The sequence below is a fragment of the Oncorhynchus masou genome, unplaced genomic scaffold (genome assembly GCF_036934945.1).
Source record: "Oncorhynchus masou masou isolate Uvic2021 unplaced genomic scaffold, UVic_Omas_1.1 unplaced_scaffold_14___fragment_4___debris, whole genome shotgun sequence".
Taxonomy (NCBI): domain Eukaryota; kingdom Metazoa; phylum Chordata; class Actinopteri; order Salmoniformes; family Salmonidae; genus Oncorhynchus; species Oncorhynchus masou.
Window position 1 is genome coordinate 12,731 of NW_027016557.1, and position 25,246 is coordinate 37,976.

Below are 25,246 nucleotides of genomic sequence, written 5' to 3' on the forward strand. Positions count from 1 at the left end.
GGCGTAGCGGGATTTCTTATAAGTGTCCGGATTGGTGTCCCGCTCATTGAAAGCGGCAGCTCTAGCCTTTAGCTAGATGTGGATGTTGCCTGTAATCCATGGCTTCTGGTTGGGATATGTACGTACGGTCACTGTGGGGAGCGTCAATGCACTTACTGATAAAGCCGATGACTGAGATGGTATACACCTCAACGCCATTGGATGAATCTCGGAACACATTCCAGTCTGTGCTAGCAAAACTAGCGAATCTACTGGATGTACACACTATACACTAGCTAGTATGAACGGCTGATATCACACACACACCTCTCAGTATGCACGGTCAAGGGCTCGTACCTTTGATGCGCACCAACTCGTTGTGACACTTCTTCCTCAGGTTCATCTCTCTCTTGTACTTCCTCAGCAGCTCTTGGTTGGCACTGCTCACCTCGCCTATCACCTGGCAGATCTCCTGCTTGGCCTCGGTGATGGCTTTCTCCAGCATGAAGGGGAAGTCCTGAACCTGTCTCTTCAGACAGTTGTAGTCACAGGTGAGAGTACGCAGGGCTGGCTGCAGGGTCAACAGGTTCATACGCACCCCTGGGGACAGGGAGGGACACGCACGCATTTTGTTACATCAGTGAATAACGACAAAAAAACAGAGCACACACACATTCCTGGGTAATATTCATTAGGAAGGACAGCAACATTGAATAAAACCTGAAGTGAAAAATGTTTCGCAGTGTGCCCTAATGAATACTGCCCGAGACTACAATGTGCATACGCGCAAATGCAAAAAGTACATAAACATAAGTCCTAAACTTTTGGCTTACCTGCCAGGTTCTCATGCACCGCCTTCATCTCGCTTTCAGCCCTGATGAAGGCCTCCTCTATCACCCGGTTCTTCTCCTCCTCCAGGTTCTGCATTTCAGCCTCTAACTGGCCCTGGGCCCGCTCCATCTCCCCCTCGTACACCAGGATCTACAGGGGACAAAGAGAGAGAGGTTAGAGAGGGTTGGACATGGCGATTGGAGTAGGTCTTGGGACAGTACCAGCACACCATACTGGTCTAGGTGGGGACTGGAGCGTGTTTGGTGGTCTACCTGGAGTTAAAAATCTAGCATAAAAGCTAACACAGCACTGGAACTCAGATCTAATAGCTACCAGGGCACTTGAACTAAAGGCTTCAAATGCCCCTTAACATCTTTGTTAAGATCTGAAGCCTATAACTAACCCATGGAGTTAATTAAAAGTTAGCTCCCAGCAAAACTATCGGGTTTGCTTCTTCTCAGCTACAGGATATATTAATGGGTTCACAATGGGTTGTGAACCATCCTTACAGCTAAAAGCTAATCCAAAACCACACACTGCACCCCCAATACAAGACTGGAGGACCCTCAGAGTTTTAAGGTACAGTTTATGCATGTCACTACAGCACACAGGTTTTTGGTAGGGTTTGAAACCACACAGATGGGCAGTTTGGGGAGCAGGGTACCTGAGATACAGGAAGTGATGTAGTGAGAAAACAGGAAGCACTATGAGGGGCCTAATGTGCCTATCAAAGGGGGCCAACCTTAGACAACCTGCAAATGACCGCGCCATTGCCCCTTCCGACGGCCTTGGAGAGCAGGCCGCAGATACGGCCACGGTCCGCACGCAGCTGGAACCAAACGTAAGCGAAGAGAGAGGGGTTAACACGGCCCATGCCACTACAGGGGAGGGGAGGGGATTGGACGAGGGTTGAACCATTCACCTCTACTGGGAGGGAAGGGTGTTTTTGTGAAGGACCGTACCGCCACAATCTACTACAAGGGGGGTGAGTTGGATTGTACCAATGCTGGTACCAGGGGGAGGAACGAGGAAAACTTCAGAAATAACAAAGACCAACTGGTTAAGGAGCCAATGGGATTAGGAAGGGGCACAGAGGGTTATGCGTGTGTGACAGTAGTATGTGTGTGTTGTTAGATAGTTGTGTGTGTGCGCGTCTGTGTACATGTGCATCTCCTTATGTGTGTACCTGAGCTCGGAGCTGGGTGCTGGTCCTCTGGGAATCGTGCAACTGTGTCTCCAGCTCACGGAGCAGCTGTCTCTGCAGTGATAGCTGCTCCTGCAGGGCGACACTCTTGGCCTGGGCCTCGGCTACGGCCTGCTTAGACTCTGACGACTCCACCTCCACTATCTCAGTCACATACTGGACGGAGAGATAATAGAGAGAGCGAGATAGATAGGGTAGGAGAAGAGAGAGAAATGTGGGGAGCAGGAGAGCTTGAGATTGATATTGTAAGATCCTCAGGGAACACAATTCAGCAGCAAATGCTCTCGTAACATCCCAGTCATTCACATAACTCAAAAACATTGGATAGGTGGTAAGCTACCAACATATAACGTACCCATCCTATCATTTCAGATCTATGAGGGACCATTAAGTAACATAGGAGCTAGCAAGGGGTTGTTTTTGAAATGGGACAGTTTTTCCGATTCCTCACCTTGACCTGATGGGGCCGGGTGGCCTGTCTGGCCAGCTCCTCCTCACAATCTCTGAGCCGCACACTCAGCTGCTGCTCCACCTCCCCCTGCTGACACTTAGACTCCTCCAGTTGCCTCTGCATCTCCCCCGCGTGGCGCTTGGACTCCTCCAGCTGTCGGCTGAGCGTCTCCACCCTGCTGGCCTTCTCCAGGACCTGCTGCTCCAATTCAGCCAGCCTCTTCTGCCTCGGTCTGGCCTGGCTCTCCCAGCGAGGCACCGCTTCACGCAGGGCCTCCGCATCCTATATAACACATAATCCACCACACATGCTTATAACACAGCCTCTTCTCGCTCTTCTAACGAGATACCTTTCCAAACAGGGCTTCCGTATCCTACACACACACAGAGCTATAATAGACACATAAAAAACATGTTTTTTACAGCCTCTACCCTCACTTGATTTGCCCATGCCACACCCATACCTGGCTGTGGGGGCAGTCAGTGGTCGTGCAGGCCGGTGGAGGAGGCTCCTGGAGCAGTGAGGTCTTGCATGCCTTCAGCTCCTGCTTCAGCCGCTCGTTCTCGACCACCAGCAGCTCCAGGTGCTTCTCCAGGTCGGTCGCCCCCTACAGGACAGAAGGAACAGGCACATGTCAGTATCACACTCACAAAGGCACCACAGAGGGATATCAATATACACAGGAAGGAATTAACACACATTCACACACACACAGAGCAATGCACAAGCACTTTTCCCTCTGACTATTGATCATTATCTGCCCCCCGGACACAAACATCAGGAGACAGTGAAACAAAAGAACACATTCACGTACATAACATTGCAATTGCCACCTCCCCCTCTTACACACACACCCACATGCAACACCATAGAATGCCTGTGAAGCAGAAGTGTGTCACGGTGCAATCTTACACCTGAAAGGTGCCAGTTATCTTGAGCTCGTCTTTCCCAAGCTTCCCAAGAATGTAGGCCAGCTGGGATCTGCCCTCATTCTCCCTTTAGTTTCCTCCTCACCAGTCTTTCTCCTCTCTCTATTCTACTCACCAGCTCCGAGCGCAGTCTCTCCACCTCCTGGTTCTGGTCTAGTAGCTTCTCCTCCAGCTCCCCCACCTGTGTGCGCAGCGCTGCGATGAGCTGCTCTCCTTCCTGAATGAGACGGTTGCTGTGCTGCTGATGCTCCTGTGGCTCACCCAGCCTCTGCACTGCTCGAACACCTGCAACACACACACAGACAGTGATAACACATTATATACACGCACCCACAGAATTTAAAAACAGACACATACGTCATCCAGCCCCATAGTATTGGATAATGCGTGTTGACAGTCGGTCACAGCCGTGACACACAGCTCTCTTCTTGCTGACAGGCTGGTTTGTGTCAGCATTGTGAACACAGTCCTGACAAGACACACCCCATTCGGAGTCATTCACTTCACAGTAATTACTGCCGTATCAGTCACGACTCACAGTCCTGCAGTTCTCCTTCCTAAATACTCTATTACGGTTCTCCCTCCCTCCCTCCCTGTATCCATCCATCTCCCCGTTCCTCTCTCACCGTTGGGCAGGGCTGTGTGCAGCTCCTCTTGTAGAGTGTGTATGACGTTAGTCTTCTCCTGCGGACTCTGTGCGTGACTCTGCTGCAGTCTCTGCAGCTGCAGACACCGGGAAGCTTCCTCGCGTCGCAGACGCGCCTGGAACTCGCACACTTTCTCCTGCAGTGTCTAGACACATGCACACGGCAAAGGTCACAGGTTAGAAGCTAGACAGGTCTTTAATGACATCACATTTCCAAGGGAACAAGGATGTGTCAAGGAGGATTGGTCAGTTTATAACTATATCCACGTTCACAGGTCTGATCAAAACTGAGCCATCCAGTCAGTCTATATGTATATGTAAAATACATTTGAATTCAATCACTTTTTGACTGCATCCATTTTGATTTAAGCAACATTTATTATACATGTTTGCCCATGGAAGAAGCGGTCAAAAAGGGACTTTTGGACCTGAACGCCAAAACATTCAGGAGATAAAAGGTGCTCTATGTTGACCAATTTTACATACCCCACCATGAGATCCATGTCTTCATCACTGGAAAAGTGATGAGTTTTATATAATTTAAAATCTTATTAACAGTGTTGTCAAACTATTATTTCTTGAAAATATATACATTTAAAACAATTTATATTTTAAACCTTGAAAGTCCTTTATCAAAAAACAGGTAAACTTATTCAAGAGTGTCTCAACTGATGGCGGGCACAACACAAAAACCTTAGATTATGGAAATGGGCTCTAAACTGCAACAAATCTGAGTTTTTGCATTTTTAGATAATTGACTTGAAAAAGTAAAGAAATTATAATTTGTATCAAAAAAACAAAAATATTCCCCCCCCCAGAAATGTTAAGTTTGACAACCCTATTTGCAAGCTTAAAATTATATAAATTCTCAACCGGTTATCTTTTTTTCCAGTGATGAAGATATGGATGTCTCATGGTATGGTGGGGTATGCAAAATAGGTCAACTATGAGCACCTTTATCTCTTGAATGTTTTGGCGTTCAGGTCCAAAAAGTCACTTTGAGCACTTCTACAACAGATTTCATTCTAATCAAAAGGGGTGCTGTCAAATAGTGATGGAATTCAAATGGATATCCCCTACACCAGTGGTTCAAACATCTCCTCTGGGACCCCAAGATATTTCACATTTTTTTATATAGCCCTGAACTGCACTCACCTGCCAGTTTATTAAGTACATCACCCAGTTTACGAAAATGGATCGCTCCTACAGACAGTGAGTCACGTGGCTGTGACTTGCTATATAAAGCAGCAAGACAGGCATCCAGTTACTGCTCGATTGAACATTAGAATGGGAAAAACAAGTGATCTAAGCGACTTGGAGTGTGGTATGGTTATCGGTCCCAGGCTCGCCGAATCCAGTATCTCAAAAAACGGCCGTCGAAAAACATCCAGTCAGCGACAGTCATGTGGGCGAAAACAGCTCGTTGATGAGAGAAGTCGGAGGACAATGGCATGAATCGTGCAAGCTAACAGACGAGCCCACAAACAGACAAATAACTGTGCAGTACAACTGTGGTGTGCAGAACGGCATCTCGGGAACACACAACTCGTCAATCCTTGTCACGGATGGGCCATTGCAGCAGACGACCACATCGGGTTCCACGACTATCCACTAAAAACAAGAACCGGCTCCAGTGGGCATGTGATCACCAACACTGGACAATTGAGTAGCGGAAAAACAGCGCCTGGTCCAACGAATCCCAGTTCCTGTTGTGTCATGCTGATGGCAGATTCAAGATTTGGCGTAGGCAGCACGAGTCCATGGACCCATCCTGCCTGGTGGCAGTGGTGTACTGGTGTGGTGAATGTCTTCCTGGCACACGTTAGGTCCCTTGATACCAATTGTGCAATAATTGAACGCCACAATTTGAACATTGTTGCTGACCAAACCCAATATAGTATCTTTGGGATGAGATAGCATGGGACGTTCACAGCATGACTGTACCTCTGTCCAATCTGCAGCAGCTGTGTGATGCCATCCCTGTAGAACATTTGACACCTTGTAGAAATTCAGGCTGTTCTGGAGGCAAAGGTTGGTCCGACACGGTACTAGATGGGTGTACCTAATAAAATGACCGGTGTAATTCACCTAATCAAGGGTTTGATGATTAATTGAAGACTACAATCAGGTGTACTAGTTCTGGAATATATCAAATACATGGAACTGCATGGGGTCCCAGAGAAGAGGTTTGAAAACCACTGGTCTATACAACTAGACTCGGATGCAGAGATTAAACTGCTATTCTACCACCTACAGCCATACAAATCAGACTTAAGAAACTACTACATACAGAGACTAGAGGTCGACCGATTAATCGGAATGGCCAATTAATTAGGGCCGATTTCAAGTTTTCATAACCATCGGAAATCGGTATTTTCGGGCGCCGATTTTGCTGATTCTGTTTTGTTACACCTTTATTTAACTAGGCAAGTCAGTTAAAAACACATTCTTATTTTCAATGATGGCCTAGGAACGTTCTGCCTCGTTCAGGGACAGAACCACAGATTTTTACCTTGTCAGCTCGGGGGTCCAATCTTGCAACCTTTCAGTTAACTAGTCCAAAGCTCTAACCACCTGATAACATTGCACTCCACGAGGAGTCTGCCTGTTACGCGAATGCAGTAAGCCAAGGTAAATTGCTAGCTAGCATTAAACTTAGTCATTGATATTTTATTTAAAAAACTAACGTTGCACCAATGTGTACTTAACCATAAACATCAATGCCTTTCTTAAAATCAAAACACAAGTATATATTTTTAAACCTGCATATTTAGCTAAAAGAAATCCAGGTTAGCAGGCAATATTAACCAGGTGAAATTGTGTCACCTCTTGCGTTCATCGCACGCAGAGTCAGGGTAACAGTTTGGGCCACCTGGCTCTTTGCAAACTAATTTGCCAGAATGTTACGTAATTATGACATAACATTGAAGGTTGTGCAATATAACAGGAATATTTAGACTCATGGATGCCACCCTTTAGATAAAATACAGAACTGAATAAACGTTTTGTTTTCGAGGTGATAGTTTCCGGATTTGACCTAAGGCTCGTATTTCTGTGTGTTTATTATAGTTAAGTCTATGATTTGATATTTGATAGAGCAGTCTGACTGAGGGGTGGTAGGTAGCAGCAGGCTCGTAATAGTCAAAGGTATATGGTTTAGAGGGAAATAGTCAACATGTTATAATTCCTGTAATAACTTGCGGCTGAACTTGAAAGGGGTTCCTTCGTTATTTTACTGTTCATGTCTTCCATACAGAATGTCTTGATCTACTTTAAATAAGGTCTGTTTCGTGCAGGCTTAAACCACCTCTGCGTTTTGATACCCATGTAAATCTCACTAGGATAAGGTAATATTTTCATAAATCCACTCTACAATTTTTTTTTTTATCTTCGCTTATATTTAGCCAATATTGATCAGAGTTACCTTGTCCTATGCATATCTACACAGTTATAAAATTGGCAAGGTGGTGTAAGCCTACACGAAACACAGACCTTATTTTAAGTGAATCTAAAAATATCCTATGGAATAAATGAATGAAGGAACCGCTTTTCAGATTTTGTTAGAAGGGGTCATAGGAATTATGACTCGCACTTTGGTAGTCAATTCTTACCATGCCCATTATTAAAATAGGATTTCCTGCATATAGAAATGACAGTTTTTGTTTACAACATTCATCATTCATGTTATTTGAAACCAAATTAATTTTATATGTATTATATTAAGTTAAAATAAAAGTGTTCATTGAGTATTGTTGTAATTGTCATTATTATAAAAATGTGTGTGTGTGTGTATATATATATATCTATATACTTTTTTAAATATATATTTTTTTTTACATTTTATTTTAAAATCGGCCAATTAATCGGTATCAGCTTTTTTGTCCTCCAATATTCGGTATCGGCGTTGAAAAATCATAATCGTTCGACCTCTAACAGAGACACGCAGAGACAGAAAGAGCGACAGAGAGCGAGACAGATCTAACTGGAGACTGTAGAGAGAGCGAATGATGACATTACATAGGCAGATGTCCAGGAACAGGACCAGGTGACCTTCTGTGGATGAAAGCGGGATGTGGGAGAGGAGAGAGGGATGGGAAGATGTACAACAATGAAAGGTGTAGAGGAAGACAAAAGCGAAATGGCCGATGAGGTGAAGGAGAAACAGCACAATGATGAATGGAATATGGAGGAAATGCAGCTTTTTGCATAAGTTCCGCGCGTGTCCAGTTAAAAGCCACGCGTCAAAAGGCAACGGACAGCACAGTCATCTTTAATCTGCAAGACCTGTCGCTATGAGGCGCCAATGTCATTTTATGAGGTGCTGATGTGAGCTTTATGACAGCACTGGGGCTGTCAACTGTCATAGGGTCAGATTAGGATGCTTGTCATGAGGCGTTGGAACAGTGCAGAATATCCACACCTGAGGGCTCTACAACAAAGCAAGATCAATGACTTAGCCAGCTAACTTGGCTAAATATTCTGAGTTAACTTTTTATCGTACAGAAAAATAAGCTATAAGTAGGCATGTCTGATTGACCCAACAGCCAAAAACATATTAGTTTATATCTTTCCTAATGAACCAGAAAAGCAGTACTTATTTATGTTTGTTTATCCAAGTTAGCTGGCTAACTCATTGATCCTGCTTTGTAGTAGACCCCTCTGTGCTGTGTTCAGTGGGGCACAACATCGTGGAACGTTCTGATGGAAATATACTATGTAGAACAGACAACAGGTGTGTTGTCGTAACAGTGTGTGCTCTACCCTGTGTTTTTCCAAAGGCAGACAAAGTAACACAATCCCAAACACACATGAAATGAAACTACAAGAGGGATACTATGCAGACACAGGATTCTCTGTTCTGCAGAGTACATACAGAGTAACAGGATAACGACAGCTAGGCTGTGTGTGTGTATTAGGCTAGGCTGGTGTGTGTTAGAAGCCCATTAAAATCTGATCGATAAATCGACTGAGTCTCACTCCCCAGGGCTCTTACTGACCTGAACCCCCCCACCAGTTTAGCCAGTGAAACCAGGACAAACAAGTGCCATGTTGGGAAAAGACCCACTAAAATGAACGATATGCTAGCCACATTGACCTAGTTAGTGTGTGTGCGCGCCATCTCACCTGTATGAGTAGCTGTTGGTCGTGGTTGTGCTGGCTGGTTTCTAATTGGTCAGTAGTGGTCAGAGCGGTGTGTTGTGGGAAAGCGGCTGCGGGTAGAGACAGGAAGGAGCAGTCCTCCTCACCATCACTCATCAAAAAGTCCACAGAGCTCGCTACGGACACACGGGAGGGACAAACAAAAAGTTTGGAAACACAAACATACACTGTAGACTCACAGTTAAACACAGTACACAAACAAGCAACAAACAAGCATGAGCCTAAAGGGTTGATTATGTTCTTATCCACTGTGGCAGAGCTGATCCTGTATTCACTTGAGCCAGAAAACTGTTTCTATACATCTTTGTCCCTCTACCCTTTTCCATCTTATCCCAATCTCTCATTCCCTCTCTCTACCTCCATTTATACATGTGAGAGGTAATTTTCTATGGCCCGCTCTTCTCCCCACTTACCTTTCTCCCCCCTCTCCCTCCACTAACCATTATCATCTCCTCTCCCCTCCCCTCCCCTCCCCCAAGAGCGATTCTAGGCCTCTCTCCCCTATTTTCCCTCCCCAACCTTCCAAGGTTCGCACAGACAGTACCATGGAAACGAGCACAGCAAGATAAGCAGTGTGATAACACAGGCCCCAGCAGGTGATACATTAACTCCATACAGGCCTGTTCACCTGTGTGTATGTGTGTGAGTGTGTGTGTGTGTGTGTGTGCGTATGGGGGCCCAGTCTTATCAACCTGAGGACAATCACTGTACTAACGCACTGGTCTATTCTACACACAATCAACCCTACAATATGAACCTGTATTGACACACACACACACAAACGTTTATTTCCTAATATACACGTAAGAGCAATTTAACTGAACAAAGCGCCTTATACATACAATGGATCACAGACTAAGGCAAACACACACCAAGAAAAATACAGTTATTCAGCGAAGTAGTGCTTAAAGTATCCCCCACACAGTCCACAAATACATTGTGAGTACACGCTGCGCAAATCAGTTTAATACACAGGTTTACTCGTACCTCTGTAAGGCTGGGGGAAAAAACAGCATGCATTCAGTAACTGATGACACAGCAGATTACGTCCCAACATCGGAGTCACACGTACAGACAAACGTACGATACATACACACAATCTCACACACACACACCATAAGTATTATACAACGGTACACGTTAACACTACCATCCTCTCATTCTCTACCTTCTGCCCTCCGCTAGCAACATTGTCCCTTTCTCTCTGCCTCTTTCTTTCTCAGTCACTCTTGCTTTCTTTTCTGCACTAGCACAGTCACAGTTCTGCGGCTCCATCGTCACCTTGAGCAGTCCTGCAAGAGCATTAACGCAGAGAAACGCACACCCACAGACCGCTGGACACACACATGGACACATACAATAGGTCCAGTGTTTGCACTCCTGGCCCCTGAACTGTGGCTGTAAGGGGATCAGCTTTAAGATCTGTACCTGCTAGACGCACTCCTTCAGCTGAGAGAGGTAGAGAAAGAGAGAGAAGCCTGGCACACACACTCACTCCTCACCGCTTTCTCAGATAGCTGACATACACTCCTCCTTTCCCCTCTCCAGTCAGATACAAGAATTCCTTCTCTTCTCCAGTATTTCCTGTTCCTCCCAGTTTCACTGAGGCACAGCTCATGGGAATCTGTCACACACTCCTCTCCTCTTAGTAAGAGTCCTGTCAGACAGGCAGCACACACCTCTCCCATTCCCTCCCTCCCTCTCTTTGTCATCCCAAAAATGCAGCCACACTGGTTTAGTCCCACCCCAGTGTCACAGAGGGACTTCCTTGCTGCCCAATGGGGTGGGCCTACAGAATCCACTTACCATCCAATGAGACGTCTTTCTTCCAGAGCTCCTGCAGACAGGGGGCGTGGCCAAGGTCCCAGGTCTTTCTTGTTCCGAACATGACCGCAGGGCTGAGCAGAGCACTGGGTCTCTGGACCGGCTAGAGAGAGACAGAATGAGATAGAGAGAGAAAAGAGCGAGAGAGAGAAAGAGACAGCGTGAGATGTAAATATATCTTTCTATTTTTGTCACTTAGCAGACGCTCTTATCCAAAGCGACTTACACTAGTGAGTGCAGACATTTTTCATTCTGATCCCCGGTGGGAATCGAACCCACAACCCCGGTGTTGCAAGCGTCTTACATGGGATTACATACACAGCGTGAGAGAGAGACAAGGGCGATAGCTTGTGGTCAATATTCCCTGTTATAATTTCATTGCCATTATTGATTTAATAGGTTCTTCCTTGGCAATATAAGATAACTTGTCATGCCAATAAAGCTCATTGAAAGTTCAGCAGTAAAGTGTCTGAAAGAGAAAAAAAAAGACAGACAGTACGGTATTTGAGAGTGATTGGAGATAGGAGAAAGAGAGCATTTGTGTGTGCATCTGTTTACACAGCGGGCGGTGGGAACAGCCTTCAGAGTTCATGGTGAAACAGGAGAAATGAGAAAGAGATGGACAACATTCCTGCATGAGTGATAACCACATTCACAGCCAATACTGGCTTGTATTCATTAGTCAGACACCATTTACTCCAAACAGAAAAAACATTCTGCAACTATTAGCCAATTTCAGGTAGGTCCCTCCCCATGTCATTTTGTTTGCTTCAGCTTGGTTCCTAGTGAATACATCCCTGGTAACCAGTTACCGGTTTACTATAGCCACATGAATTACTGACCAGGGACCAGTTTCCTGATAGCGATGGAACTTAAGCTGTTTTTTCATCGTGTAGTCTGTTTTAACGATGTATCATTCCTATAAAACGGACAAACAGCTCACATGCGTTTCCCAAAACACCACGTAGGGAGAACTTTCACAAAGTTTGTCGATATTGATAGGATTGAGAAGAAAAAAAAATGTAGCACTGCTCTCAGATCAGCTTTCTCCATTCAAATCTTACCTTAACATTGGGAATTGGGAACAGCTCCTAGAGAGATCACCTACAGTGCCTTCAGAAATTATTCACACCCCTTGACCCCTCAACATTTTGTGTTACAGCGGAATTTAAAATGGATTAAAACGTACTGTTTTGTCACTAGCCTACACACACACACACACACACACAACTTCATAAAGTCAAAGTATAATTATGTTTTTAGATATTTTTTACAAATTAGTAAAGATTTTCTTAACAAGTCAAACTCACTGTGTGCAATACTTTTGAATGACTACCTGATCTCTGTACCCCACACATGCAAGGTCCCTCAGTTGAGCAGTGAATTTCAAAAAGATTCAACCACGAAGACCAGGGAGGTTTTCCAATGCCTTGCAAAGAAGGGAATCGATTGGTAGAGGAGTAAAAATCTTAAAAGCAGACATTGAGTAAGTTTACATACACACTAATAATTCGATATTAAACTGCATGGCAGTAGGCAGATTATGCAATATTCATATAAACAACTTACTCTGCTGATCTTAAATTGACGTCAGGTCAAAATCGAAGTAAGCATACAGCGATTAAAATACCCGAGCAATCTTCCGAATTATTAGGACATGTAAACACCTTAATTGGCTTTCCAGCAGTGTATTTGATCTGCCAAGTGAGCCTCCCTCTTCAGTGTGACTGAAGTCTCTTCAGAACAACTGAATGTATGCGTTTTAAAAGTAGTTTTCACATGTAAAATTTGTAGGTCCGAACTCCGAATCAAATATGCTTCCCAAAATGAACATGTTCGATGTGGTAGAAATTTAATTTTGATTGCCGATTTTCTGCCATCAGGAAGCCTGATTTCTGATGTGTCAATGTAAACAGGATTATTAGGGAAATCGTTCTGGGGAATCATGTACACGTTTTATTTACACTATTATATAATCTGACAATCTAATTATTGTGTGCATATAACCACACTCATTGAATATCTCTTTGAGCATGGTGAAGTTATTACACTTTCTATGGTGTATCAATTCACCCAGTCACTACAAAAACACAGGCGTCCTTCCCAATCTGTTGCCGGAGAGGAAGGAAACCACTCAGGGATTTCACCATGAGGCCAATGGTGACTTTAAAAATGAGAGTTTAATGGCTGTGATCGAAAACTGAGGACGGATCAACAACATTCAGTGGTGGAAAAAGTACCCAATTGTCATACTTGAGTAAAAGTAAAGATAATAGAAAATGGCAAGTAAAAGTGAAAGTCACCCAGTAAAATACTACTTCAGTAAAAGTATTTGGTTTTAAATATGCTTAAGGATCAAAAGTAAAAGTAATTGCTAAACTATACTTAAGTATTCAAATTCCTTACATTAAAGAAAACTAGACGGCACACTTTTCTATTTAAAAAAAAGGAAAGCCAGGAACACACTAACACTCAGACATAATTTACAAATGAAGCATTTGTGTTTTGTGAGTCTGCCAGATCAGAAGTGATGACCAGAGAATTGGACCAATTCAAAATTTGGTCCAATTCAAAATTCAAAATGTAACAAGTTATTTTGGGTGTCAGGGAAAATGGAGTAAAATGTACATTACTTTCTTTAGGAATGTAGTGAAGTAAACGTTGTCAAAAAATATAAATAGTAAAGTACAGAACATGCATCAAGTTTACAACAAGGCACTAAAGTAAAACTGCAAAAAATGTGGCAAAGCAATTCACTTTTTGTCCTGAATACATAGCGTTATTGAAATTTGCCCCAAGCATACAACACATTACAGAGTATTACTCTCCATATTTAGAAGCATAGTGGTGGCTGCATCATGTTATGGTATGCCTGTAACCGTTAAGGACTATGGAGTTTTTCCAGGATAAAAAATAAATGGAATGGAGCTAAGCAAAGGCAAAATCCTAGAGGAAAACCTGGTTCAGTCAGCTTTCTACCAGACAACAAGATGAATTCCCCTTTCAGCAGGACAATAACCTATAACAGAAGGCCAAATCTACAGTGGAGTTGCTTACCAAGATGGCAGTGAATGTTCCCAAGTGGCCAAGTTGCAGTTCTGACTTAAATCTAGCTGAAAATCTATGGCAAGACCTTCAAGTGGTTGTAGAGCAATTATCAACAACCAATTTGACAGTTTAAATAATTGAAAGAAACATGGGAAAATGTTGTACAATCCAAGTGTGGAAAGCTCTTTACATTTAATTATATAAATGTAACCTTTATTTAACTAGCCAGGCGCACCAGTTTGAGTGTGTCAAGAACTGCAAACGCTGCTAGGTTTTTCCCCCACATTCAAGTTTCCCATGTGTATCAAGAACGATTCACCACCCAAAGGTCATCCAGCAAACTTGGAAGTGGGAAGCATCGGCATCACATGGGCCAGCATCCCAAAGTGACACCGAAGGGCAAAAAAAAGCATCCAACAACATTTTATCTGTTCTACGGGTGGTCTGAGGCAGTCGGTAAATAAACTTTAGAAACAATTGTTTTGAGAAAAACCACAAATTTAACGATGCTCCTATGATGGCTGTAACGATGAACTTAGCCTTATGATGCTTGGAAAACTTGGTCCTGGTTGGCTAAATTCATCGTTAGAATCTTCGTAGGAGCATCGTTAAATCTGAGCTGTTTCCCAAAACCATTGTTATTAATGTTGCACTTGAAAATAATCGTAATCTAAACGCCTGCCTCAGGCAGACCACTCGTAGAAAAGCTAAGAGCGTCGTTAAGATGCGTTTTGCCCTCCCGCTTTACTTTGTACACTAATGATCTCCGCTAACCATAGAATCACATGGTTTATCCGTCTTTGTGACGACCGATAACGTGAGACAAAAGTTGACTACAAATAAAGTTTCCAATGTTGTTGCAATTGATACAAAACAAGTGATGCATAAAAATATGCTTCAAATGAAAAATCGAAATTACAGCATAAAAAAAAACAAAAAACTGCAGGCTATAGGCTTATTTCAGTCATATTGAAATACATTTAATGTTCAATTGATTTAATTCTATTTTGCTACTTGAAGGCTACTGTCTGTAATGCGTCTCAATCCATTTCATCACTAGTAGTGTAACATGTGCACTCAATGATGTGCCAAATTGGTGATTTTGTGCATTTTTATAGGCTAAGCATTAGAATAAGCCGCACCAATATTTGCAGTCGTAGGTGGTGATATCTCTCTAGTAGCTGATCCGTTGTCAGTATTGTGAAGTAATTATAATGTTAAAGGTAAGATTTGAATGGAGAAAGCTGATCCGAGAGCAGCGCTCCCTTTCTTTCGATTCTATCCAGTGGCGGTTCCAGCTTGTATGGCTCCCTGGGCGAACCCCACCTTCAGCACCCCCCACCAAACAATAAAAGCACCATTCTGCACTAAATATAAAAATATATGCAAAAATAAGTGACAAAAGAAAAATAGAAACAAATTGTAATATATAAATACAAAATAAAAAAAGAGAATTCAATTATTACACTATTACCCTATTGCTAACAAAAAACAGTAAATCGCACAAATAAAATAACACTTATAAACAAGAACCTGATTATTACACTTTTGCACTTCAAACAAGAAACACAAACTAAATTGCACAGCTAATTGCATTAGAACTGTACAAAGTTAGAGGTGCACTATTTGATAGATTCACCCGCTCCCCTTACCTCGGGCTTCCAGTGGGGAGACCTGAGATCAACCTACCCCTGCCCCTCTCCCCAACTCGTACTTCTGAGTGGGAGACCTTTCCAGCTAACAAACTAGAATCAGGACGCCCACTCCGACAAGGTTAATTGACCCACAGTGAAATATCATTGACGTGACGTGCAAATGAGCGATAGAAAACCGATCATGCAAATGTCACCATTCAGATGTTTTTTTTTTTTGGGGGGGGGGAGGGGGGGTTGTGCTGGCGCCCCGTGCTGCCCCCTACAAGATGCCGCCCATGTCACCTATACCTAAATCCGCCACTGATCCTTTCAGTACCGACACATGCTCCAACAACGCACGTAGAGACCGTTCTCTCTGTGTGGTGTTTTGGGAAACTCATGTTACATTTTCAGTAGTTGTAGGAACAATGAATCATTGAAAAAAAAAAGTATTCAAGTATGTACTGTATGTGGTAATGACATCGGGATATTGGTCTCAAAATGCCTGTATATTTTTTATTTAACCTTTGTCAGGCCATTCTGGTGGCTCCATCACCACCCGTCCCAAATGGAACTTCATCCTATTCAGTCATCCCACTGCTTTCCAGACTCTCCCTGGTCCTGATCCCTGGTCTGAGCCAGGGCACGAGGGTCAAGCCAATCAGACTACACAGGACTGACCTCAAACTGGTCAATACTGACCAATCAGATTATACCGACAGTGATGACCAGTTTACAGTTCACAGCCCTACACAGACTGCTCTGATATTAACAGAATCAGTGGAAGAGTAAGAGTCAAGACAGACACATACACTTCCATGTTGTACTACATCACCACACACACAGCAATACAATACTATTCAACTACGGTATACATAAAACTCTGCACCACACACACGCCACATCAATTCATTACTCAACTCTATTCAATAGCTACACATTACAGAGTGGGATACAAAACATGTGAATGCACCCAGTGTGCAAATATAGCAATGCCTGCACAAAGAACCGGGCAGAAACGTCAAAACTCACACCTGTGTGTTTGGTGAGTCCCATGATTGTGTGAGTGAACGTGTGAATGTGACCACTGATCGTGTGGTCAGTCTGGTTCAACCCTTGTGTGTATATGTGGTTGTACTGACCGTGACCCAGAGTTGACCGTTCTGTCAGAGACATGGTGGGTCAGCAGGTCCAGTCCATTGCTGCTGTATTAGCTAGGCTAATCTCTCACAGCAGGAAGTTCCCCAAAGTACTGGCCACATAGAACACAAGGAACTGTATTCAGCAAGTGTGTATGTTTTCATCAATGTTCTGTATGTTGTACTGTTTCCTACAGCAGAATATCCAGAACAGTGGTTTACTGTAAAAAGGTCCTCAGAGCTCTTCAACAAAGTGCTACAATAGCTACAGTACTATTCGGTCCATACAGGGTCTATCCGGGATCCAGAGCCCATGGATGGATCTCAAGTAAAATGGGTCTTCCTTTCCTCTCCTCATCTTATTTCCGTCATATACACTGATGTGATGAAACTGGACAGCTAAAAGCAAATGCCTAATGTATGGAGTTGCTGTCACCTGTGATTGAGTCTGTCTTCAGGTCAGACTATGGAGATGCACCAAATTAACTGGACCATACTCTGGGCCTCCATCTACCCTCCCATAGAGTGTGTATATCAGACTTCACCGTCAGTCTATACATAATCTAAGAACCAATCCTGTGTCCCTGAATGAAACCGTACCCTGTGTGCGACTCCGGAGGGAATCCGGTCCTGTGTGGAGTAGTGGTCTTTGTCTCGATCTCGGTCCAGCCAGCGTTTGTTGATCAGAGATCCCATCCAGCCAATCATCCTGCCTGCCCCTTAGCCAGACTTATGGCAGCCACCCTCCTACAGCCTGAACAACACACACTCTACCATGTGACCACTCTTACACACGCCTATGTATTTCAAATAACTCCAAATGAAATAATTCAACTTGAACACACTTGCAGTCCCTTCCCCAGGCCTGGCGTCCATCATAACATCCTCACTCTACAACCTGACCACACGCTTGGCATCCATAGACAAGACGTCGGTATCCGTAGCGACAGGCCATAGTTTACTAGCGGTATGTACAGGGTTAGGTCCCGCCCACAAATACACAGGAAACGCAGAATGGACGTTGCCATTAATCACAGATCTAAGATCAGGTTATTTAACACCCCAACCTAACCCTAACCATTAGGCTGATTAAATAATACCTGACCCTGGACCAGTGGTAAGAGGCAACCTCTACCTTCACCACATATTTACCCATAATCCTTTAAACCCCCACAACAGATGGCCTCCTTCATAAACACCTCATCTTCCTCTGAGGAGAAGGATCAAGGTGTCTCTAACCACAGATCTCGGATCAGATTTATCAACAAGGACCCATCTTCAAATCCTAGCTTTTAGTATTAGGCGGGAATCCAAAACTGATGTCATCATACTCTCTGGGGAGACTGGTGTGTTTAGTTTAGGGATTTTGTCCTCACTTGTCTCCCCGAACCTGCTGTTTCTCAATCTTTGACTGCAGGAGAAAGGTGGGTGGCCTTTTGATCTCTGCTTCCTTCCCTCCCTCTATCACCTAATTTCCTCTCTTTCTACACTCTGAATTCACAGCTCAGAGCAAAGTGTCGGGAATGTTAGAGCCCAAGACGGTTGTGCCAGAAAAATTAAAAGCGTTCATTATTACAATGTTCCAATGAGATCAGGCACCCCCTGTGGCTTTTCCTAGGTAGTAGAAAAGGAGTTGGTAGAGGCAAGGTCATGTTTGTGTAGATCTGTAGTTAAAGGCAACTTTTACACTAAGCTTGTGATACATGAGGCGATACAGTTTAAAGTTGTGGATGCCTTTGTGGTAAATGCAGTTCTCTGCCAGCCCCATAGAGGGTGTTGAGCACAAAGGAGAAAAAAAAAGAAAGAAGAAAAAAAGAGTAAAGTCATTCAGCTTATCTGGTTATTTACTGCATCCAAGGTATTGTCCTCACGGAAACATACACACACCTGACAGGTTTCTAGGTTACCACGCTCTCCATGGTTCTTTGAGCACAAGGCATGGTGTGTAGGATAAGGTTACACACTCCTGTCGGCACTCTGCCTTCTATAGTATCACCTGTCCCCTATATGCACCAGGAATATTGCAAAAAACTATTTAGCTCTAGTACAGTGGGTAATATCAATGTGCTTGTGTGGGAGACTACTGTTGTGGAATAGGGGGATGACAGGAGGGGCTGGTTAGCTGTGAGGAGCTAATGTTGCACCCCCCACCCCACACCCAGTACTCTCCCTCCTACTTTAACTAGTGTTTAGCTTCACCCTGCCAAAGCAGAGCATTCTAATAGTTGATGACAGCACAGAGGAAGGGCTTAACATAAAGCAGAGAGGATAAGATGTGACTCCCCCCATCCCCCTGCCTCTCTCTCTCTTACTGTTTGTATATCCCTCCCTCAAGTATTTTCATTCCTCTTATCGCTCTCCTTCCATTTGAGTGTATCCTCTGAGTATCCCTCCCTACGCTCTTCCTCTCCACAGTATGTGCATCTCATTAGCCCAGTTCCAGTTGTCCCTGTTAAGACTCAGCTATATATAAAATAGTGTAAATATAAAATAGGATGTATTTATGTAAACACACACACACACACACACACACACAAACTACACCAGGAACTTGATAGTGTTATGATAACGCTAGAATAATGCCCTGGAGATGCTGGGTTCATGTTTTACCGTTGTGCTCTCGTAGCTCATGAAGCCGGGGTACCTGAGCCAGGGTGTAGTGTGTTTCATCTATAATTCCCTGAGGAACAGTGACTACCCTGAGAACACCTGTGTGTCCGCTAGTTTCTCTGTATATACAGTTGAAGTCGGAAGTTCACATACACCTTAGCCAAATACATTTAAACTTTTTCCACAATTCCTGACATTTAATCCTCGTAAAAATGCCCTGATTTAGGTCAGTTAGGATCAACCACTTTATTTTAAGAATGTCAAAATGTCAGATTAATAGTAGAGAGAATGATTTATTTAAGCTTTTATTTCTTTCATCACATTCCCAGTGGGTCAGAAGTTTACATACACTCAATTAGTATGTGGTAGCATTGCGTTTACAATATTTAAACTTGGGTCAAATGTTTTGGGTAGCCTTCCACAAGCTTCCCACAAAATTCCCAGTTAGAAGGAATGGGCCAAAATTCGCCCGACAGAGCTGGTGTAACTGAGTCAGGTTTGTCGGCATCCTTGTTTGCATACGCTTTTTCAGTTCTGTCCACACATTTTCTGAATGATTGAGGTCAGGTCTTTGAAATGGCCACTCCAATACCTTCACTTTGTTCTCAATCCATTTTGCCACAACTTGGGAAGTAAGCTTGGGGTCATTGTCCATTTGGAAGACCCATTTGCGACCAAGCTTCAACTTTATGACTGTTGTCTTGAGATGTTGCTTCAACATCTATTTTGTGAAGTGCACCAGTCCCTCCTGCAGCAAAGCACCCCAACAACATGCTGCCACCCCCGTGCTTTATGGTTGGGATAGTGTTCTTCGGCTTGCAAGCCTACCCCCTTTTCCTCCAAACACAACAATGGTCATTATGGCCAAACAGTTCTATTTTTGTTCCATCAGACCAGAGGATGTGGATATAGATACTTTTGCACCTGTTTCCTCCAGCATCTTCACAAGGTCCTTTGCTGTTGTTCTGGGATTGATTTGCACTTTTCGCACCAAAGTACGTTCATCTCTAGATCTCTAGGAGACAGAACGCTTCTCCTTCCTGAGTGGTATGACAGCTGTGTGGTCCCATGGTGTTTATACTTGTGTACTATTGTTTGTACAGATGAACAGTGCCTTCAAGGCATTTGGAAATTGCTCCCAAGGATGAACCAGACTTGTGGAGGTCTACAATTTTTTTTCTGAGGTCTTTGCTGATTTCTTTTGATTTTCCCATGATGTCAAGCAAAGAGACACTGAGTTTGAAGGTCGGCCTTGAAATACATCCACAGGTACACCTCCAAATTGACTCAAATGACGTCAATTAGCCTATCAGAAGCTTCTAAAGCCATGACGTGATTTTCTGGAATTTTCCAAGCTGTTAAAAGGCACAGTCAACTTAGTGCATGTAAACTTCTGACCCAGTGGAATTGTGATACAGTGAAATAAGAGAAATAATCTGTCTGTAAACAACTGTTGGAAAAATCACTTGTGTTATGCACAAAGTAGATGTCCTAACCGACTTGCCAAAACTATAGCTTGTTAACAAGTAACGTGGAGTGGTTTAAAAACGAGTTAATGACTCCAACTTAAGTGTATGTAAACTTCCGACTTCATCAAATAAACGTTCCTTTTTTAGGACCCTGTATTTCAAAGATATTTGGATTTTTATTAATTAACTTCACATAAAGGGTTTAAACACAGTTTCCCATGCTTGTTAAATTAACCATAATCAATTAATTAACATGCACCTGTGGAGCGGTCATTAAGACACTTACAGCTTACAGACAGTAGGCAATTAAGGTCACAGTTATGAAAACTTAGGACACTAAAAAGAGACCTTTCAACGGACTCTGAAAAACACCAAAAGAAAGATGCCCAGGGTCCCTGCTCATCTGCGTGAACGTGCCTTAGGCATGCTGCAAGGAGGCATGAGGACGCAGATGTGGCCAGGAAAATAAAATGCAATGTCCATACTGTGAGACGCCTAAGACAGCGCTACAGGGAGACAGGACGGACAGCTGATCGTCCTCGCAGTGGCAGACCACGTGTAACAACACCTGCACAGGATCGGTACATCCGAATATCACACCTGAGGGACAGGTACAGGATGGCAACAACTGCCCGAGTTACACCAGGAACGCACAATCCCTCCATCAGTGCTCAGACTGTCTGCAATAGGCTGAGAGAGGGTGGACTGAGGGCTTGTCGGTCTGTTGTAAGGCAGGTCCTCACCAGCCATCACCGGCAACAATCTCGCCTATGGGCACAAACCCACTATCGCTGGACCAGACAGGACTGGCAAAAAGTGCTCTTCACTGACGAGTTGCGGTTTCGTATCACCAGGGTTGATGTCGGATTCACTTTAAATCGTTGAAGGAATGAGCGTTACACCAAGGCTTGTATTCTGGAGCAGGATCAATTAGGAGGTGGAGGGTCCATCATGGTCTGGGGCGGTGTGTCACAGCATCATCAGACTGAGCTTGTTGTCATTGAAGACAATCTCAACGCTGTGCGTTACAGGGAAGACATCCTCCTCCCTCATGTGGTACCCTTCCTGCAGGCTCATCCTGACATGACCCTCCGACATGACAATGCCACCAGCCATTCTGCACTTGATTTCCTGCAAGACAGGAATGTCAGTGTTCAGCCATGGCCAGCAAAGAACCCATTGATCAATCACATTGATCAATCCCATCAATCCCATTGAGCACGTCTGGGACCTGTTGGATCGGAAGGTGAGGGGTAGGGCCATTCCCCCCAGAAATGTCCGGGAACTTGCAGGTGCCTTGGTGGAAGAGTGGGCTAACAGCTCACAGCAAGAAATGGCAATCTGGTGCAGTCCATGAGGAGATGCACTGCAGTACTTAATGCAGCTGGTGGCCACACCGGATACTGACTGTTACTTTTGATTTCGACTAGAGGTCGACCGATTAATCGGAATGGCCGATTTCACGTTTTCATAACAATCAGTAATCGGTATTTTTGGACACCGATTGTGGCCGATGTATTTATATTTTTTTTTACCTTAATTTAACTAGGCAAGTCAGTTAAGAACACATTCTTACGTTCAATGACGGCCTAGGAACGGTGGGTTAACTGCCTTGTTCAGGGGCAGAACGACAGATGTTTACCTTGTCAGCTCGGGGATTCGTTTTTGCAACCTTCGGGTTACTTGTCCAACGTCTAACCACCTGCCTTACATTGCACTCCACGAGGAGCCTGTGTGGCAGGCAGACTACCTGTTACGCGAGGGCAGCAAGAAGTCAAAGGTAAGTTGCTAGCTAGCATTAAACTTATATTATAAAAAACAATTAATCTTAACATAATCACTAGTTAACTACACATGGTTGATGATATTACTAGTTTATCTAGCGTGTCGTGCGTTGCATATATTCGATGCGGTGCCTGTTCATTTCTCATCGAATCACAGCCTACTTCGCTAAACGGGTGATGATTTAACAAGCGCATTCATGAAAAAAAGCACTGTCGTTGCACCAATGTGTACCTACGCATAAACATCAATGCCTTTCTTTAAAATCAATACATAAGTATATATTTTTAAACATGCATATTTAGTTAATATTGCTTGCTAACATGAATTTCTTATAACTAGGAAATTATGTCACTTCTCTTGCATTCCGTGCAAGCAGTCAGGGTATATGCAGCAGTTTGGGCCGCCTGGCTCGTTGCAAACTGTGTTAAGTCTACTTATTCCTAACAAAGACCGTAATTAATTTGGCAGAATTGTACATAAGTATGACTTAACATTGAAGGTTGTACAATGTAACAACAATATGTAGACTTAGGGATGCCATCCGTTAGATAAAATACGGAACGGTTACGTATTTCACTGAAAGAATAAACGTTTTGTTTTCGAAATGATAGTTTCCAGATTTGACCATATTAAATGACCAAAAGGCTCATATTTCTGTGTGTTATGTTATAAATAAGTCTATGATTTGATATTTGATAGAGCTGTCTGACTGAGCAAATGGTAGGCAGCAGCAGGCTCGTAAGCATTCATACAAACAGCACTTTCGTGCATTTGCCAGCAGCTCTTCGCTGTGCTTCAAGCATTGAGCTGTTTACTTGAAGCAACTCCCGAGATTAATCTGGTGTAACCAATGTGAAATGGCTAGCTAGTTAGTGGGGTACAAGCGTTTCAAACATCACTCGCTCTGAGACTTGGAGTAGTTGTTCCCCTTGATCTGAAAGGACTCCGGCTTTTGTGGAGCGATGGGTAACGATGCTTCGAGGGTGGCTGTTGTCGATGTGTTCCTAGGGTCGAGGAGAGGGACGGAAGCTATACTGTTACACTGGCAATACTAAGTGCCTATAAGAACATCCAATAGTCAAAAGGTATATGAAATACAAATGGTATAGAGAGAGAAATAGTCCAATAATTTCTATAATAACCTCAACCTAAAACTTCTTACCTGGGAATATTGAATACTCATGTTAAAAGGAACCACCATCTTTCATATATTCTCATGCTCTGAGCAAGGAACTTATCCATTTACTTTTTAACATGGCACATATTGCACTTTCTTCTCCAACACTTAGTTTTTTTGCATTATTTAAACCAAATTGAACATGTTTCATTATTTATTTGAGGCTATATTTATTATATCAAGTTAAAAAAAAGTGTTCATTCAGTATTGTTGAAATTGTCATTATTACAATTTTTGTATTTTTTATTATTAATATATATATAAAAATCGGACGATTAATTGGCATCGGCTTTTTTTGGTCCTCCAATAATTGGTATCGGTATTGAAAAATCATAATCGGTCAACCTCTAATTGTTCAGAGACACATTTCTGTTAGACACATGTCTGTGCAACTTGTTCAGTTTATGTCTCAGTTGTTGAATCTTATATTGGTACAAATATTGACACGTTAAGCTCGCTGAAAATAAATGCACACGTATACGTATACATATAAGTACACACACACACAAATATCTATACTGCTCAAAAAAATTAAGGGAACACTAAAATAACATCCTAGATCTGAATGAATGAAATATTCTTATTAAATACTTTTTTCTTTACATAGTTGAATGTGCTGACAACAAAAATTATCAATTGAAATGAAATTTATCAACTCATGGAGGTCTGGATTTGGAGTCACTCAAAATTAAAGTGGAAAACCATACTACAGGCTGATCCAACTTTGATGTAATTTCCTTAAAACAAGTCCAAATGAGGCTCAGTAGTGCGTGTGGCCTCCCTACAACGCCTGGGCATGCTACTGATGAGGTGGCGGATGGTCTCCTGAGGGATCTCCTCACAGACCTGGACTAAAGCATCTGCCAACTCCTGGACAGTCTGTGGTGCAACGTGGCGTTGGTGGATGGAGCGAGACATGATGTCCCAGATGTGCTCAATTGGATTCAGGTCTGGGGAATGGGCGGGCCAGTCCATAGCATCAATGCCTTCCTCTTGCAGGAACTGCTGACATGTTTTGGGGCTGTTGCTGGGCAACACAGACTTTCAACTCCCTCCAAAGATTTTCTATGGGGTTGAGATCTGGAGACTGGCTAGGCCACTCCAGGACCTTGAAATGCTTCTTACGAAGCCACTCCTTTGTTGCCCGGGCGGTGTGTTTGGGATCATTGTCATGCTGAAAGACCCAGCCACGTTTCATCTTCAATGCCCTTGCTGATGGAAGGAGGTTTTCACTCAAAATCTCACGATACATGGCCACATTCATTCTTTCCTTTACACGGATCAGTCGTCCTGGTCCCTTTGCAGAAAAACAGCCAAAAGCATGATATTTCCACCCCCATGCTTCACAGTAGGTAGGGTG

General features: G+C 43.4%; 1 protein-coding gene across 7 annotated transcripts in view; it reads right to left on the bottom strand.

Annotated features, from left to right (window-relative positions):
* The window catches only part of LOC135538866 (kinesin-like protein KIFC3), a 76,715-nt gene that overhangs the window by 10,011 nt on the left and 41,458 nt on the right, over positions 1–25,246 (bottom strand). For 5 of the 7 annotated variants that reach the window (XM_064964750.1, XM_064964752.1, XM_064964748.1 and 2 more), the window contains 9 exons: positions 11,007–11,127; positions 9,165–9,316; positions 4,021–4,186; positions 3,510–3,679; positions 2,929–3,072; positions 2,466–2,747; positions 1,997–2,170; positions 813–960; positions 337–579 (listed from right to left, as the gene is read on the bottom strand). In XM_064964750.1, coding sequence (XP_064820822.1) covers positions 337–579; positions 813–960; positions 1,997–2,170; positions 2,466–2,747; positions 2,929–3,072; positions 3,510–3,679; positions 4,021–4,186; positions 9,165–9,316; positions 11,007–11,088 — 1,561 coding nt within the window. In that variant the 5' untranslated portion in view covers positions 11,089–11,127. The other 2 variants (XM_064964754.1, XM_064964755.1) reach the window with 2 other exon arrangements.